The 18,363-nt window shown below is 39.6% G+C and overlaps 1 protein-coding gene across 1 annotated transcript in view; it reads right to left on the reverse strand.

Annotated features, from left to right (window-relative positions):
* The window catches only part of TARBP1 (TAR (HIV-1) RNA binding protein 1), a 2,802,917-nt gene that overhangs the window by 2,178,237 nt on the left and 606,317 nt on the right, over window positions 1–18,363 (reverse strand). Inside the window, exon 8 of the mRNA XM_044087106.1 lies at window positions 4,992–5,088. Within this exon, the coding sequence (XP_043943041.1) occupies window positions 4,992–5,088 (97 nt within the window). The remainder of the gene's footprint in view (window positions 1–4,991; window positions 5,089–18,363) is intronic.

Raw genomic sequence — 18,363 nt, forward strand, 5'->3', positions numbered from 1 at the left:
AGCCTATCGGAGCCGACTGAGTCTTGTCAACCTCGGCTCCAGCCGGAGCCGAGGTGATAGTATGAGATTTTGAAACATCGGCTCCAGCCGGAGCCGATGTCGAAGCCGATCTAATGCTTCCAGGGGACGGCTCAGATACTGGAGCCGACGGTCTGGAAGTCTTAGAAGGCTTCCCCGACACAGACTGGGTCGGGGGGCCTTCAGGCTTTAACAAGCCACGTAATATCAATTTATTTTTCCGTTCCTGCAGGACTCTAGGGCTGAATGCATGGCATACAGCACATGAGTCCTGCAGGTGCAAAGGTCCCAGGCAATATACACAAGAAGTGTGACCGTCTGTCAGAGACATTTTCTGACAGCACGAATCACACTTCTTGAAGTCTGAGACCTTGGAGTCTTTAGACATCCTAACTCAGTGTAAAAACACAAGCACAACACACAAACACACCCTTACGCAAAATAAAAATCCAGTCACACTGAAGGACTAGGGGAAGGAGAGGGAGAGGGCCAAAGGCCTAAAAGTTAAGAAGGGAATAAAAAGGGATTTCAGACACTAGAGGGGGACCCGATTTAAACTAATGAAATACTATAAATAAAACTATGGTAAAAGGAAAAAATAGGGGTTGAAATAGAAGTTTCTAAACAAGAAAACTTACTAACCTGCCAGAGCCGGTAGAAGAAGCACCTTGTCAGCTAAGCGGCAAACGAGATCTGAGTAGTTACCGCATAGCATTGTGGGATATAGGGGAGCCTCGAGCCGGTGGAATTGGCTCTCGAGCTTTAGTATTGGCCGAGTTGGAGCCAAGGTTCGGCTCCGAACCCATCCAGCAAGAATGAAGGTGAGATTGACAACTTAACATTTATTATTATTATTAGTAGTATTATTAGTATTATTATTATCATTATTAATGTCTTTGTTGACCAGGAAACTGGGCAGAGGCCATTTTCAGTGGAGCCCCGGGGAGAAAAGCTCCACCACAGTACATTTATATTAACAAATGAATCAATCAATTTCTTGGGATCAAAAATGATTAGGATTATATGATTTGAAGAGATACTTTACAGCTATACACTTAAGACTCATATGTATAATGCAAGCAGGAGATTATAAATCAAAGTAGAAAGGGATGAGGATGAAAGAAGGGAAGTTAAAGAAATAAGGAGAGAATAAGATTTTGGATGCAGGCTCTTAAGAAAGATAACAATCACAGAGAATACTACAGATTCAAAAAGTAGCAACAAGTATTCTAAGAACTAAGAGAATAGAGAAAAGAGATTTTGCCAAGAAGGATAACAGCAAGTAGGGTTACAGAAATTAGGAAAGATGGGGTTGGAATTTACTGGAGAAAACTGGAAAGGGAGTGAAATGAGGGGAAGGCAATGGAGTAGGATGAGGCCAAGCAAAAGTTTGGAATGCAGGTTAGAGACAGCCTTCCCCCACCAGGACCAATATCTGAGTATAGGCAAAGAGAAGGAGACAGGGAGTGGTAAATGAAAGACTGGCTCTAGCAGAGCTTTAGTAATGTCCAGAACAAAAGATACTTCCGTAAAGGGATATTTACTACAGCATATAAAATCCTGCATGATAATTGTAAGAATCAATTGGTGGAGGTAAGAAAAGATTTGGAAAAGAAACTGGAAAAACAATTTACAAAAGAAAAATGGGAGAACATCTGCATGGCTAAGCAACAAAGTCCAGAAGATTTAGGATTTTTGCATAGTAGTGTTTGTATATTTTGATACCCCAAGCAGATTTCAGATAATTTTTCAACAGGTAGATAGCAAATGCTGTACATGTGATGGGAAAGACTGAGGTAAATGGGAACATGTTTTTTGGAAATGTAACAAGTTGGCAGATTTAAAATAAATTCTACCCAGTACTTAGAAATGTTGGAGGAACAAATGGTTATAACTAAGGAAATTATTATTTTCAGCTGGGACACAGAATATGAATTGCCTAGACATAGTAAGGCCTAAGTTTAATGCTATCGGCTATCAAAAGGGTAAATCAATAAGAAAATAGAAATTAAAAAAAAAAATACAACTGAAGTACTCAATACTGTAAAGGAGATCAGACAACTGAAAAAGGGAAGGAAAATTTTACACAGTCATAAACGGAATTTGCGAGAACAATAAATACAGAATGTTTAGGAGGATGACTGACGTTTAAGGGAAGGCAAAATTTGCACAGCTAATGTAATAGGTTCATAGGTAATTACTAGCCTACTGATCCTTGAGGATGTTTAAAAGCCTAGTCATATATTCCCATGAAGTTTTAGCCTTTAAACTGTAAGTACAAATAACCCAGAGGCAAGCAAAACATTTACAATTTGTCCCTATCCCTGAGGGGCAAAGGTGCTAAATCAGGGGTAAAGTTGTGGTTACCCATCAATCAGTTCATCCAAATTAAGTTTAAATAGTTTAAGAGCAGTAGTTTGCTTTACATGTAAAGGAAGATGATTCCAAAGAAGTGGTACTGTCTGTGATACATATCTATTCTTTAATAAGTTCTATTTGTGCTACTAAATAGATTCTGCTGAGATGCTGTACACAATACATAGCTTGCCCCCTTAGTAGCCTGGAAAAGGTCAAGGTTTTGAGACAGTCTGCATAGCTTTTTATGATTTAGGCCCTTGATTTTCTTAGTAAGAAAGTAGTATGGGTGATCAACTTGTGTCAAATATCTGGACAGGTATACACTGAAAGGGCATTATACTCGGTGATCGGCCTGATGAGTGTGAAATACAGTGCAATGATCACATCCCTGGACCTGGACACCATAGCCTTAGCAATAAACTGGGAAATGAAAAAGCACTTTCTTCCAGTAATGGATATGTGGTGATCAAAGTACAGTTCACTGACTATATAGGTATCCAGGTACCTAACTACTAGATCAGTTTCAGAGGGTGTGTTGTCAATGTGATCATTATAAGGAACTCTGCCAAAGGATACTATTATAAATTTCGTGGCATGCAGTTTTAATCTATGGTTTTGACACCAACTACTGATTTGGGAAAATCCCTCTTGGAGGACCTTGGTGTCCTTCTGGGGAGTTTAAGACAGCACCTAGTTTACAGTCATTTGCAAACTTGATCAGCACAAAAAACCTAACATTAGCTTTGACCGAAAGTAAATGCCAAAGAGGAGTGGCCCAAGGACTGAAACTTGGGGTACCCTGTTAATGACAGGTCTTTTGGAAGAGGTAGAGCAGTTCCCTCTAATTTCTTGTGTTCTATTTGTGAGCCAATTTGCTATCCAATGAGTTACACAGGGATTAATATTTAGTAGCTGGGACAGTTTATTTATGATAATCTTGTAAAGATGGAATGTATGAAAATGTCACTGTGGTTTGTTTTCTTTTCTATTAATGTATGTGCACCTATGTCATCATGTAAATTATTTAATAAAGATATTTAAAATGTCATAAATGAAGACTTGTGTGTACAGATTCTTGCAATATATGTACCCAAGATTGTAATTTTGCGAGCCAGTGATACACATACTTAAAGTAGTTAGGCAGGGGAAGTATCTTCCCCAGACACTCAGGCCTTTATCAGTTTCACTTGGTCACTAGATCTTTATATAATTTACTTTATCCTACTGCTCTTCTTTTTTTTTACTTCTCCCTCTAGATCACTTCATTCCTTCTCAACTCCTATCTTCTTTTGCACTTTCCTTCTTCTGACCTTGTATATAGCTATGTACTATTCTTTGGATTATATTTATTTTTCTTATCCATTGTATCCATAAGTTTGTTTTGCTCTTTATATTTTTAACTTGTCTATTTGTATGTATGTGTATGTTTTGTTCGGAGCTTTTCCTCTCGGGTCTCCACTGAAAATGGGTAATTTCTTATCCAGTTGGACTAAACCGGTTAACAAATGTGAAATAAATAAATTGGAGAAGAGCTATCACTGACAAGAAAACACCAATCTCTTTCTTCTTCTCCGTGGTGCACTAAGCATGGTCCATCCACAAATCACAAATAAGTGAGCCTTCACTATGACACCAGCAGCTTAACACAAACAACTGAGACCCAAGCCTGTGTGATCTGAGCTAGTGACATTACTTGGCACAGTGTGCACTTTGTGGTATAAGTCTTAAAAACCCATAAATGCAAGAAATTTTCTTTTTAAGTGTCTTGAACGTAACAATAATTTAAAATGCATTCTGTCTCAACAAAATAAAAATCAAATAAAGTTAAAAAACATACTACTTTAACTAAAAAAGTATTTGTCAGCTTTATTGGAATAACAGGAATAAAGCCCTGACTTTGACCCAGGCAGCCCAAGTTCAACTAGTGACTCAGGCACCTGCTAAGGCTAGCTGGACAGAGGATAGGAATGATGTAGCTTACCCTGCTCACTTCTCTTTAGTGAAATCATCAGGACAGTATGCTTGATGGCACAATCTGCAATAGAATCCATGCTGGGAGCATCTGGCAGCTACTACACACGATTAAAGTTCTGAGTTGTTGATGAGCTGCTTCGTATATACCAGGGTTTGATTCTCTCAGCTTTTACTTTCCAACTGTATGGATTATGACCAAATGACTTAACCAAACAGGCTCCCGGATTGCCCTTCAATAGGGGCACATGTCCAGTGGGCTTACATGGTTAACAAATAAATAAAATAAAAGTTCCCACTGTAAATCAAGGATTGCACAGTGGTGCTTTCTGCAAGAGGGCATGGTCAATTGATATGCAGAGGCCGTACTGCAGGCCATCCTCATTGATGCCAATCAGCAGACCCAAGGGAGTTGAGGCTAAAACATAAATCCATGTTTTTCTATGCAAAGAGGGTGCTATTCCGTTGTATGTTTGATAATCTCTATCTCCCCAAATCAACGAGTTATAGGGCTCTCACTAAGGGGAAAGGAATACGACAGCTGAGTAAGGCTGATTATCAAAGGAGGATCTTAAAAAAAACTAAAATGGTGTGATTGAAGTTCATATACAAATTACATCTGTCCAAACATATTGTTTACTTACCACATCAGTCAGATTCATAGCAATCTGCAGGAGGCAACACTGAGCTGCTGCTCGCAGAAGTACCTGGTGTGTAATCATGGTGCACTGCAAAATATCCCTGGAGCCATAAAACAAAGAAAACAGGAAATGAAATACAATATCTTTAGTGGCACATTACCACAATTGAAATGTCAAGGATATTCAAAAAGAAAAAAAGAAGTTACATACTTACCATAACGTTCCATCTGTGTTGTCAACCTTCATTTACCCTTGATGTATGGTACTCTATTCCGACTCTCGGAACTGGCTTGGCCTTTATAACAGCTCGCGAGAACCAAAAACTCTTGAGCTAAGTCTCTACCTAGAATGCCCCTCTCTAGATTACCTCAGATCGAGTTTGCAGCTATAAAGGAAGACAGAAAAAATAGTCCTATAACAAATGAAGAGGCTTTGTTCAAGGTTATATATGAATTAACAGATAATCAGGACTAGAGTCTGTTCCTCCAAGGAGTCTGAAGAAGGAGGAGGAAGGAAGGCGGGATGTCCAGGATAAATGAAGATTGACAACACAGATGGAACATTATGGTAAGTACATAAATTCATTATCTGATGTTATCAATCTTCATTTATCCTTGACGTATGGGAGAGAGACCCCAGCTACCTTGTATCTTGGGAGGCCTTATAGAAGGATAGTCCAAAGCACCATGTATCCAAAAGACACTTTTCCCCAGGAGACCAGATCCAATTTGTAATGAGTGATAAAGGTATGTGGAGTAGCCCAGGTTACTGCTGCACATATTTCATCCATGGAAGCCTTTGAGTGAAAAACAGCAGACATGGCTATTGCTCTTGTAGAATGTGCCCACTGTGGCTGGTAACTGGAGGTTTTTCTTATTGCAGATGAAACTTATAGATTCCCTTAACCACTTAGACAAAGTGACCTTTGAAACTGGTTTACCCATGGATGGACCTAAGAAGGAGACAAATAACTGGTCCGACTTCCTTAGTTCTGCTGAGATAAAAACACATTTGTCTGTGAACATCTGGTAAGTGTAAACAATGTTCTTCCTTGTCAGAAAAATTAGGGAAGAAGTCTGATAAATCAATAGATTGATTAATGTTAGTTTCTGATACTACTTTTGGAAGAAAGAATGGGTTGGGTCTTAGCAACACCCTGTTCTTATGAAAAATCAAATATGGAGGTTTTGAAGATAATGCATTAATCTCTGAAATTCTTTTGGTGGACGTAATGGCCATCAACAAAATGGTCTTCTATGAAAGGAACTTAAAGTCACAAGTAGCTACCGGCTCAAAATAGTAATGGACCAAGGACTGCAGAACCATATTAAGATCCCAAGGAACAAAAGGCACCCTAAAGGTGGTTTTAACCTCAAGGTTCCTTAGATAAAAACTTTACACAACCTATGAGATTAACGAATGCTCTTCAAAGCCATCATGGAAGTTGGAAATAGCAGCTAGTTGAACTTTGATAGTAGAATAAGCAGCTCCCTGTTCGTAAAACATAGCTAATAATTCTAAAACCTTTTCAACTGGTGCCAAAAAAGGATAGATATTATTATCATTTGCCCAAACAGAAAATCTTTTCCACTTACTGTGGTAAAGCTTCCTAGTAGAAGACTTATGGGAAGCCAACAAAATCTTTCGAACTGGAGAAGATAAAATATTTTGCCTGGCGACCAACAGAATTGGAGGAACGAAGCTGTAAGTTTGAGGTTTTTCAGACTGGGGTGAACTAGGCCCTGTGGATGGGACAGGAGGTCTGGATCCAGGTCCAGAGTCCATGGATGGTGAATTAGGTGAGGCCAAAGTAAGGGGAACCTAACTTGCAGAAGCCAGATTGGAGCAATGAGAATCACCTTGCACTTCAACCTGATGGCTTTCTTAAAGAAATTAGGTATTAGTGGAAAGGGTGGGGGAAAGGCATAGAGCAGAAAGCGGAAACAAACTTGCCAAGGCCAAAATGGAGCAATGAGAATCACTATGCTCTTCAGTCTGATGGCTTTCTTCAAGAAGCGAGGTATTAGTGGAATGGGGGAAAAGGCATAGAGCAGTCTCAAGGGCCAATCGTGAAAGGGAGAAAATAGATCATACAATTCTATGAGTTTACTGACATGCAGAAATCACAGGTAATTCTTTGTGATGCATTATACAATGCTAAATACACAGATATATACAATCACATCCACGTTGCTGCGTATTTCACACTAGGCTTTGATGCTCGTCCATATCGTGTGATATAAAATGGTGAATGAGATTTAGCAACTAGAACTGTCTCTGCAAAATGTTTGACCTGTGGAATGTTCTGGTCATTTTCTGGAATGGAATCTGAATTATGAGCACATTCTGGTATAGGAACAGTGTCTGATTCACTCTTAGATTTGAAGTGTGCATCACAGAAACAATGTTATGGCGATGGTGATTCTGGTACAGGAAGAAGATATCTACAATTCCTCCTATATTCAACACCTTCGCAGTCTACCAGGTAAGATCTTGGTTTGGCACAAATGCCTGTAATCTGTCTTATTCAATCAAAACCTTTCATTGTCTGGATTCTTACCATCTCTCCTTCCCTCAACAGACAAAGTACTCTGCTTGATCAGTTGTAACTAGATTTCTGGATATTACGCTTCTTAAAAACTGAACCTTGATGGTTTTATTGTTCTTAGGTTTAGGCTTCAACAGACTAGAATTAATGGGTAGCATAGTTCTAGTTTGCCTGGAAAGTAGTCTCTGAGTAGGTGAGCCAAGAATATCATCATGGGGTACGTTTCTGAGATTAAGTAAATTTAAGACCACATCAGTATTGTCACGCTTTGACCTTTCAAGTAATTGCTTTGCACTCTGTACTGCACATTCAGCTAGACCATTGGACTAAGGATATTCAAGACTATTAGTGACATGTACTAATTTATTTTGCAAATTTCTGAAACAACTGGCTAGTAAATTGAGTACCATTGTCAGAAAGAACTTTGTGTGGACTACCATGAACTGAGAGATGACTTTTCAACTCAGTAATAACAGCAGTGAAAGTTAGATTTGGTAGTATATCAATCTCAAAATAATTCAAACAAGTGTCTACCAAAACCAAACAGTGTTGATTGTTCCACTCAAAGATATCAGTTACTACGACTGACCAAGGTAGTTCAGGAACAGGACTTAGATGAAGTGGTTCTCTTTGCAAATGCGGTCTAGTACTATGGCATACTGAAGAAGAAAAAAGTACTTTATCAATGTCTTTTGGTAAGGAAGGCCAAAACACTAACTCTCTGGCTCTTCACTCTTCTCTTAGTGGACGTGGATCCCGGGTGACCACGATGCAAACTCTGGCTATACTCCGTTGTAAGGAAGCAGGAACAACAATTTTAGGTCCTTTGAAAATAACGCCATCTTCCATCAACAATTCATCTCTGTAAGGAAAGTAGATTTGCACATCAGGTGGTATATACTAGATTGTGTTGACTGCCATCTAACATTAATTTAGTGATTGAGCTTCTGTAAAATTGGATCAGTCTGAGTATGATCTCTTAACTCATCAAATCTAGTGGTGGAAAAATGATGCCCTGACATCACAGCAAAGTCAAAATTCTCTGCGTCAAGCTGTTCTGTGATATTTCAGGATGATCTGGATAAGGTATCAGCCAACTAAAGCAAACTGCATTTTATGCAGACCATTTTGAAATTTGTACTTTTGCAATCTGTGCATAATTCTCTGTAATCTCACTGTAGCAGAATACATAGGCTTCTTTAAAATAGTAACTAGAGGTTGTTGGTCAGATTAAGTCTGAATAGCTTGACCATAAATATAATCATGAAACTTTGAACATGCAAATACTATTATTGCCAAAAGTGCTTTCTCAATTTGAGCATACTGTATCTCAGTTTGGGAAACCGGTCTGCCCTCTTGAAGTATGACTGCACCAAGACCAAATTTTGAAGCATCACAGGAAAGAGTGACTGGCTTGTTCATGTCATAGTATCTTAATGTAGGTGGGGTGGCAATTTTCTGCTTAAGGTCTTCAAATGCCTTCTGGTGCTGTTTCAACCATGACCATGCAACATTTTTGCATGTTAGTTCTCCTAAAGGTGCTGTCAACTCACTGAAGTCTGGTATAAACTTGCCTAAATAGTTGACCACGCCTAGAAAATGTTGTAGAGCTTGTACATTATCTGGTACTAACATTTCAAGAACAGTAGTTTGCTTGGTCGGGTCTGGACGCAAGCCTGTACTTGTGAACAAATGACAAAAGTAGGTCCAAAGTAGGTAATTTCTGGAGGTCTGAATTTACACTTCAGAGGATTGAGCTTCAAGTTGACCTCACATGCTCCATCTAGAACTTTCTTTAGTTTTCTGTCATGCTTTGCTTCACCACTGCCTCCAACCAATACATAATCTACTATTATGGCAGAAGGATAACCCGAAAAAAATTTGCTACATTGCACTCTAAAAGACTTCACTTGCATAATTTATTCCAAATGGCATCCTTAGGAATCTGTATTTGCCAAATGGAGTACCAAAAGTAGTTAGAAATGAAGATTTGCAATCAAGCATCACTTGCCAAGATGAACTCTTTGCATCCAAGACCGAAAAAACAGTGGCATTCAGTATTAGAGCTGCAACTTCTTTGACTGTGTGCATTGTGTGATTTGGTCTATTCAATGTTTTGCTCAGATCTCTTGGGTCAATACATATTCTGATTTCATCTGAGACTTCTTTGTGAGCGGCTACCATGGACGATTCCCATTCAGTTGGTTCTGTGACTGGACAAATCACACCTTGCTGTACCATTTTATCCAACTGAGCTTTAACTGTATTCTTCACACCTATCAGAACTCTTCTTGCTGGTCTGACTACTGGAATGACCTCTGGGTCTAACTTCATGCAATACACAACTGGAAGTTTGCCTAACTTGTTATCGAAAGCATCAGCATATTCTGAGAAAATGGCTTCTGAAAAATTAAAACTTGGAAATGCATTTACATGATGAACTTCTTTAGCAAAAGAAGGCAGATTCATTCTCAGACTACCTTTTAAGACCCAGGAAAGATTGCACCGGTCTTCTGACTACGTAGAATAACAAGTTGTAACAGTTCTTGGCCAAATAACATGAAAGCATCACTGAACCTTTGGTCTGAATTTCTTCACCGCCATAAGCAACAAGTCTCACACTACTGGCTACATTGAGTTGTTCATTAGTTCTCACTTCAGCAAATGTGTCTGCTGACATAACATTACACTTTGAACAGATGTCTACTTTAAGCTCTGAGGAATTTCCATTAATCCAGACAGTATAAAATACTTCACTCTGCTAATAAATTCACTGCATCAACTCTTTCATCAAGCACAGATACATCCACATAGAAAGCTTACTGCTTCGACTCTACTTGATCAACTTTCTTTATTATGTGACTTTTCTTTACAACTGTGTGAGGCTTATTCAAGTTGCAAAACTTTTGGAAGTGGTTCCATTTTTTTATACTTATGACATTGCTGACCATATGCTAAGCACTTCTCTTTTAGACTCATGACTTGCACCACAATTGCAATAGTTAATGAAGTTAGATTTGGGTTTTGCTGATTCATGCCTGTATCGCAATGAGCTGGAACTTGCTCCCTTTTTAGAATTTGCTGGAAAGCTGCACATCTTCCTTGGAAACCCTGTAGTTGCCACGTGCTTGGGCCTGCTTTTGCTTGCCACGTGTTGCATGCTGTCTACATTTGCTCTAGAGCCAAATGAAACCCTGCACTTGTCGCTCGCAAGCATACTTGTGTGTTTTTCTGTCACCTCACGGATTTGAAAAATCTCTATGGCTTTGCTCAACGTTAAATCACTGTCACGAAGCAAAATCTTTCTCACGGCAGCACTGCCACACACAAGTCTGTCCTTTATCAGCTCATCTATGTCACCAAACTGACACGTCTTCACTATGTTTCTCAGGTCAATTATATAAGCTGCAAATGTTTCCTCTGGTTTCTGATCTCTTGTGTAAAACAAATGCCTCTCTAGTGTAATATTTGTCTGAAGGTTACACATTTCTCTGAAGTTGCACTTCAAACACCTGGGGTCTTCCCGTGATTCAGCTTGCACAACAATATGATGGTTTTCACCTTCTCCCTCATACACTGCAGGTGCATACACAAATGAACTCTCTCTTTCTATGGCCTCTGACCCAGCTAGGTTTAGCAAAATGAATGCCTTGGTGCATGCATCTCTACCTGCATAAGCTGCTTGTATAAAAATATCATATTCTTGCTGAAATATTCTCCAATCTTCTGCAATATTCTGATCAAATACAAGTGATAGAGGCTTTTAAAACCCGTATGCCATAACACACATCAATGAAGGGTTTTGCAAATAAGCACAAACATACCCAAATGCACATATGCCAGAAACCTATGCCAGTATTTGTAACTTTGTCCAATGCCTTTGCGCTTCTGAATTTATACCTTTGGGCTTTCCGAAATAATGCTAATAGACCAACTCATAGTACCACTAAATAACTGTACTTTGCGAAATAAACTTCTCTGGCACTTAATACTCTTATAATATCATTTGAAAGGCTAAATGCTAAAGTCATTTACCATCATTTTGCCAAAGTCATTTATCATTACTTTAAGAAAAATCTCAAACAAATTTAAGATACGACTGAGTAACTCTCGGGCACTGTAATACTCTTGTAATGCCGTCTTTTGCAAGAAATCACCTCTTATCATTGTAAGAAACATATCAAATAACTGCACAATGCGAATAAATCAAACAAGAGATGTCCAAGTAATTGCACTTTGCGAATAACTGCATACAGCACAGTGAAATGTCCCCAAAATGGTGTTACCTTGCTAGGCAATTCTGTACAGTGCAAGAAACGCTCTGTAATGGTGGCAGTTTTCTAATAGACACAGCCAGCACAAGAAACTTTTCGAAATGGCTATACTTTGACTGTATTTCATGAAATAGTTGCACTTTGCATACAGTAAACATTTCAAATACATGCACAGTAATAAGCACACACTGTAAGCACTTTCACATACTTTGATGTACTTTGAATAACTTTAGTTATGTCCTTGATACAATACGAAGTCGTAGTTATGCCAAAACATAGCTCTTTGCCAAAACACATGCAGTTGCCTTGCTTTATTTCTGTTTAATGTGCCCTTTTTGCCCTTATTATATTTGTTTTGCTCGTTTAAGCCCTTCTCATGCCCAATGTACTTTTCTTGTACTCATTTTACTCTAAACATGCCCAGTTTTGCTTGAAACACACTTCTTTTGCTTTATACATGCTCATTTTATCTTTAAACATGCTTGTTTAGCTTTACTGTAAATTTTTTCATCAAATAAGTTTATTTTAAACATTTCCTTTTAGTTAAACATTTCATGCATTCTGCTTGCTTAATAGTGCAGTTTGTGCCCTTGTAATGCCCCTTTTTTTTGTTTCTATCAAGTAAACAATTTGTGTTACTTCAAATTACATTTGATTATTTTCTGGCTCTGTTTGTGCTCTTTTCTCTCAGTTTTACCTTCATTGTAGTCTCTGCATCTCATGGCTCCAGATTTTATTCTCTTCCATCCCGGTTCTGACACCATGTCGCTCTGCCACTCTGGATACAATAGACGAGTCATTGTGGGTTCTGTTCAAGCAGCTTTATTTCATACAAACACATAGTTACTTAAAGTTACTGACTTTAACTTGTATACAAACTAACAACTGCGTTCATGCATGCTATCACTATGACTGCTCTTACAAAATGGCCCCACGGAGTGCACGTGTCTGGGATTTTACATGTACATGCAACGCCTTAACATGCTTCTTAAAGATAGAGCACACATCACTTGCACTCCAATCTACAGGTGACAAGCCAGTCATCTAAATATAGAAATACTCAAAATCCGTGCAGTCTCAAGTGAGCTGCTACTGCTGCCATACACTTACTGAACACCCAAGGGGCTGTGGTGAGACCAAAGGGCAGAGCTCTGAAGTGATAGTGACTGGCTCCCTGCCAGAAACAGAGGAGCCTTCTGGACAGCATGTCCATTTTTATGTGGTAATACGTGTCGTGGAGGTCTATAGAGCACATCCAATTGTCTTTCCCTAAGAAGGGGAGAACAGACTGAACCGTGACCATTCAGAATTTTGTCTGAACAAACTTGTTCAAAAGGCTGAGATCCAAAATTGGTCTCCAGTCCCCTGGCTTTTTCAGCACCAAAAATAACCTTGAGTAGAATCCAGATCCTATCTGGTCTGGTGGGACTTCTTGGAAGTCTTTTTTTCTAGCAGCCTTTGAACTTCCAGAATTGCCTGATCCCTCTCATTGGGTGGACATCAGAGATTCTTCTTCGTGTTCTTGGAGTGAGAATGAAGGGAATGTAGTATCCTCTGGCAATGATCCACAGCACCCAAGTATCTGTGGTTATTTGTCGCCATGCTACTGAGTGCAAGGATAGTCTTCCCCAAACTGTCTCCAGAGGTAAGCAATCGGGCCTCCATTCAGAAGAGTTGGCAGGGTTTCCCTAAGTAGGAATCTCTGGAACCCTGATTTAGCAGGCCATTTCTGCCGCGAGGTTGGTGTCTTCCATTGGAGATCCCTCCTCTGCCCTGAGAGGAGCCACTGCCATGTGTGTCCTAGAAAGGCCCTTGGGTTTTCTCAAACCACATTTTTCCACTCTTGTGGTTCCTGGAGTAGGAGTGCTGGAGAGCAGTGAAATGTAGGCCCACTGCAGAAAGGGTCTTTCCATCCTTTTACAAACAAAACAGGAACAGCACGTAGGTAAACAAGGCTAAGGCAAACTGAAGAAACAATCAAATAAATCCAAAACCTGGAAATGCAAGGTTGACTCAAAGTAAAAGCACTTTATTCAAAACTAACTCACAAAGCTTTCGGGATACTCCCTTCATCAGTGTGTATCACACACTGAAACAAGCATTTAAATACTCAGTTATCACATGACACAATCCAATTAAGCCTAAAAAAAAAACACACTCAACCATAATAAAATTATATAAAAAAACGTATAAAAAATGCAATAATATATGTATAAAACTACTATGCAATAGTGCCTGTGCAAAAATAAACATATAAAACCTGCTTATAAACTCTAGAATGTGCATACTAGAACTACGTATCAAAAAAATGTGTATATATACATGCAAACATGCACACGCACGTGTGTGTGTGTGTGTGTGTGTGTGTGTGTGTGTATATGTATATGATATATACACACACACACGTCTGTGAATGTGTATGTGTATATATATATATATATATATATATATATATATATGTATATGTATATATATATATATATATATATATATATATATATATATATATATATATAAATAAATATATATGTATATATAAATATACATTATATATATATATATATATATATATATATATATATATAATATAAATATATGTAAACATAAGCTTAAACATATAAATAAATCACAATTCAGTTAGTTTAAAAACATCTGTCTCTTTAAATAAACTCTTTATTTAAATGCTTGTTTTAGTTTATGTGATACACACTGATGAAGGGAGTACCCTGAAAGCTTTGTGAGTTGGTTTGGAATAAAGTGCTTTTACTTTGACTCAACCCTGTGTTTCCAGGTTTTGGATTTATTATTTGATTGATTCATTCTATCCTTTTCACACCTGGCCAAGGTATCTCTGACTTTGGGGCCAAAAAGGAACTATCCATCAAATGGAGCAGTGACGAATGAAGACTTAAATGGCTCCGCAAATTCACACAAGTGCATCCAAGCATGCCTCCTTATGGCGCCACTGGAACCTGCTACCCTAGTCGTCCCCTCAACTGCATATGGAATGAGCCTCATGGAAGAGTTGAAAATAGATTCTAGGATGGCAAGCTGGGAGGCTACTTTATCCTGTACTGCCTCAGACATAGCTCCTTGGTCAGATCCCTCTGTAGTCTGGTGAAGTCTGCCATGAAATGCAATGACCGTAAGGCAATAGTCGAAGAAGCAAACACAGGCTTTAGGGGGATGAACAGTGGAACTCTCTTCTGTAAGTTCCTTCTTTGTGGCTGCTGCAACCACCATGGCATCTATTACTAAACCCTTGGTCCAATACTGATGGTCCTCTGGCGCTGAAAGGATTTTGTCTGGTCTCCTGGGGATTGGCTCTACAGAATCAGGGGCATTCCATGCCCACTGCCTTATCAACTTAATGAAATCATCAGCAGGCAGGGTCACCCAAGAGGTAGATGGGTGAGCTCCGAAAGCTTGCAGATACACCAAGTCTTCTGAGAAAGGGTCGTTTGGCTTCCAGCCACCCCTCTGCTTTAATATTTCAAGAAAGTCTCCAAAGAAGATGTCTTCTGGGGGTGACTGGGGGAACCCTCCCCATTCATCAACATCCCTGTCCTCCATGACAGATTCCTCTGGGGAATCTAGGTGTTTCCTTTTACAAGTCCTCTTCCAGGACACCTCCTCAGTAGGAAAATCTGTGGAGGACTTGAAAGAATGTAAGGCCTTTTGCAGGAGTATCCTGCACCATTGATGCTTGCTGTCCAGGCGTGGAGGATAGAGGAAGCTCTGGATGACAGGGAGTCTCAGGAAAATGCTCCGATTGGAAAGGAACCATCTGAGAACCTGTAGAGGCCAAAGCCCTCTCCATGACCTGAAAGGCAGCTCCCCCCCCCCCCCCGAAGATGGATGGGATCCCAGAACTGGGAAGGACAACCTTGGAGCTATGGTCCCACCCTGCTTCAAGTAGACAGTCATCAAAGTCAAAGCCAAGGAACAACCCACGAATGAGGCAGCTGAGCTACAACCCTGGGAGTCCATTGGTTCCGAAGGAACTGAGGAACTTACGACAGACACTAGAGCTGAAGGCATAAAAGCTGTCGGCACCAAAGAGCTGGTAACGGAGAAATTGGAGTTGTGGTCTCTAACACCTCAGTGGAGGTTAGAGGAAGAATATCTGGTGGAATCCTTGGAGAGAAAGTCCCATCTCCAGAAGGGAGTGAAACCTGGGAAGAGGCTGTAAGACCCATAGCCACTAGGAGCTGATCCACCAACCTCACAACGTCGACTTCTGTCAGACTCCTAGAGGAAAGGCCAGGGAATGCTGGGGGGATTCCGGTCTCTCTAAAAAGGGGCTTGGAAGGTGTCCCACAAAGGGATCTATTGAAGGGGAATACTTAGTCCTGGGAACTGAAAATAAATCCTGGTTCCAAAGTTACTGACAGTACCGTAGAAGGAACAGATTCCAAAATTATGCATGGCACTACAGAACGGACTGGCATAAATGGAGAAGAAGTCACATGGACAGTTGGCACTGTGGTGGTTGGCATCGAAACCTGCAGTGCAGACCTGTTTACCACAGTCGGTGCCAATGAAGTCGGTATCGTAGGTTTTTTGGCACTTTTGCAGTTTGTGTGTGTGGGAACTGAAGATTTAGGTCTCTTCTATGCCAGAGCCAAAGGGGATGCCAAGCACAGAGAGACCCCTCTTCTTTCCATGTTCAATTTTTGAGGAAAAGGAAGAGGACGAAGAAGGCAAAGATGCATCAGATTTGGATGCCCTAGGCTGACTGGACAAAGCCTCAAAGATGTCTTAATCAGTCCTTTCAAAATAGATTTGTTCTTCCTTCCTACGAGGACCCGATGACTGAAGGCTTGACAAACGGAGCACTGGGCCAAAGCAGCAGACACAAGATGAATGCCCATGAGAATTGGGCACTTTTCTTCCACAATCACGACACTGTTTAAAACCAGTTGTACCTTTATAAAAATATCAACTCGCAGAAAAACACTCTCACAGCTACACACACACACACACACACACACACACACACACACACACACACACACACACACACACACACACTCTGGAAAGAAGTAATTAAGAGGGGAAAAAAAGCTACCAACAATGGTAGGCCAGAACTATTAAGAAGCAGGGCGTAAAGGGATAGAGCTTCCAACAATGGTTAAACAGATACCAGGAGGTAAGAAGGTAAATAGCACACTCACTCATAAAAGAGAGATAGAAATATCTGACTATAACTGTGTTTCTTAACAGAGAAAAACTACCAAAAATGGTAGGGAAGAACACCGAAGTGTAAAGGGAGAGGGATAGTAAAAGCAAACAGAAGCTGGAAAAGTTAAATCTTTTCTACCTACCTTGTTAACTAAGTTCTGAATAAAAATAATGAAAATACACTTGGCTCAACCGATAGTTCGGCTGACGCGTCTTATGTAGAAGAGTGGCAAATGAGATCCAAGGTAATCTAGAGAGGGGCATTCTGGGTAGTGACTTAGCTTGAGAGTTTTGTTCTTGCGAGCTGTTATAACAGCTGAGCCAGTTCTGAGAGTCGGAACCGCGGTCCCATACATCAAGGGTAAATGAAGACTGACAACACAGATGGAACATTATGGTAAGTACATAAAAAATAATGTTTGCACACAATTACCTTATGAATTGTATCCTTACTATAGCAATATAAAGTATTCAGATTGAGCCATATTTACAGAGATCCCGTTTACTTTTCTGACCATCTTAGTAGCAGTGACTTACCTCATGCCATGCCACACACCTAAATAATGAGCAAGTTTTTTTTCACTATAAGATGATGACTAAATATAAGTGGGGCCCATGCTCAAAGGATGGGTGCACTCTCTCCACCACAGATGATTTAGCATATACTACGCACAAGTACTGAAGGAAAACAATTTTGCAGTAAAATCACTGCTTGCCTGATCTCTAAGGCAGGCTAGAGTAATGGAAAATGCCAATAACTGGCAGATACAAGTCTTATAACACACGCAAGCAGCGATGATAGCAGTTTTTCCAAATTAATAATTTTCAACAGTGAGGGCATCTTATCTTTCCTACTAATGTCACATCTGTTTTTCAGTAATATTAGCAAGAATAACTGCAACCATTGCTCATTACTGCTTACAGTAATACCTTACACTTAGATTCTGTGCTACATGCTGTTTTCCCTTACTTATGAATAACTTTCCTTGGTAAGCTGTAACTTCATAGTGTGGGAGCTTCACTCCTCTGACTATGAGCTCTTATGAGTTAACCCCGATCAGCAAAACATATAATCATACTAATAAATACAAGCAGACTGCAGGATGCCACATCTTATGACAAGAAGTGTACACCAGACTTGTCAAGGTGAAGGAGATTAACAAAGTAGTGAGAGAGAAAGTAAAAGGTCTCAGTACAAGATTATCTATGTTTTAATAAATATTCGCATTAGAAGTTGTTCCTCTCTTTTTAACCTACTCAAAACTTGCAACGGAGAAGTCACAATCTAAACCCCAGTGCATTCATCTTAAAATACAGTATTGTGCAAAAAGTGAAGAAAACAGCTAAAACTTTAAAAGTAACCACAAAA

Source organism: Protopterus annectens, chromosome 1.part1, assembly GCF_019279795.1.
Source record: "Protopterus annectens isolate FY-2018-M chromosome 1.part1, PAN1.0, whole genome shotgun sequence".
In the NCBI taxonomy this organism is placed as follows: Eukaryota; Metazoa; Chordata; order Ceratodontiformes; family Protopteridae; genus Protopterus; species Protopterus annectens.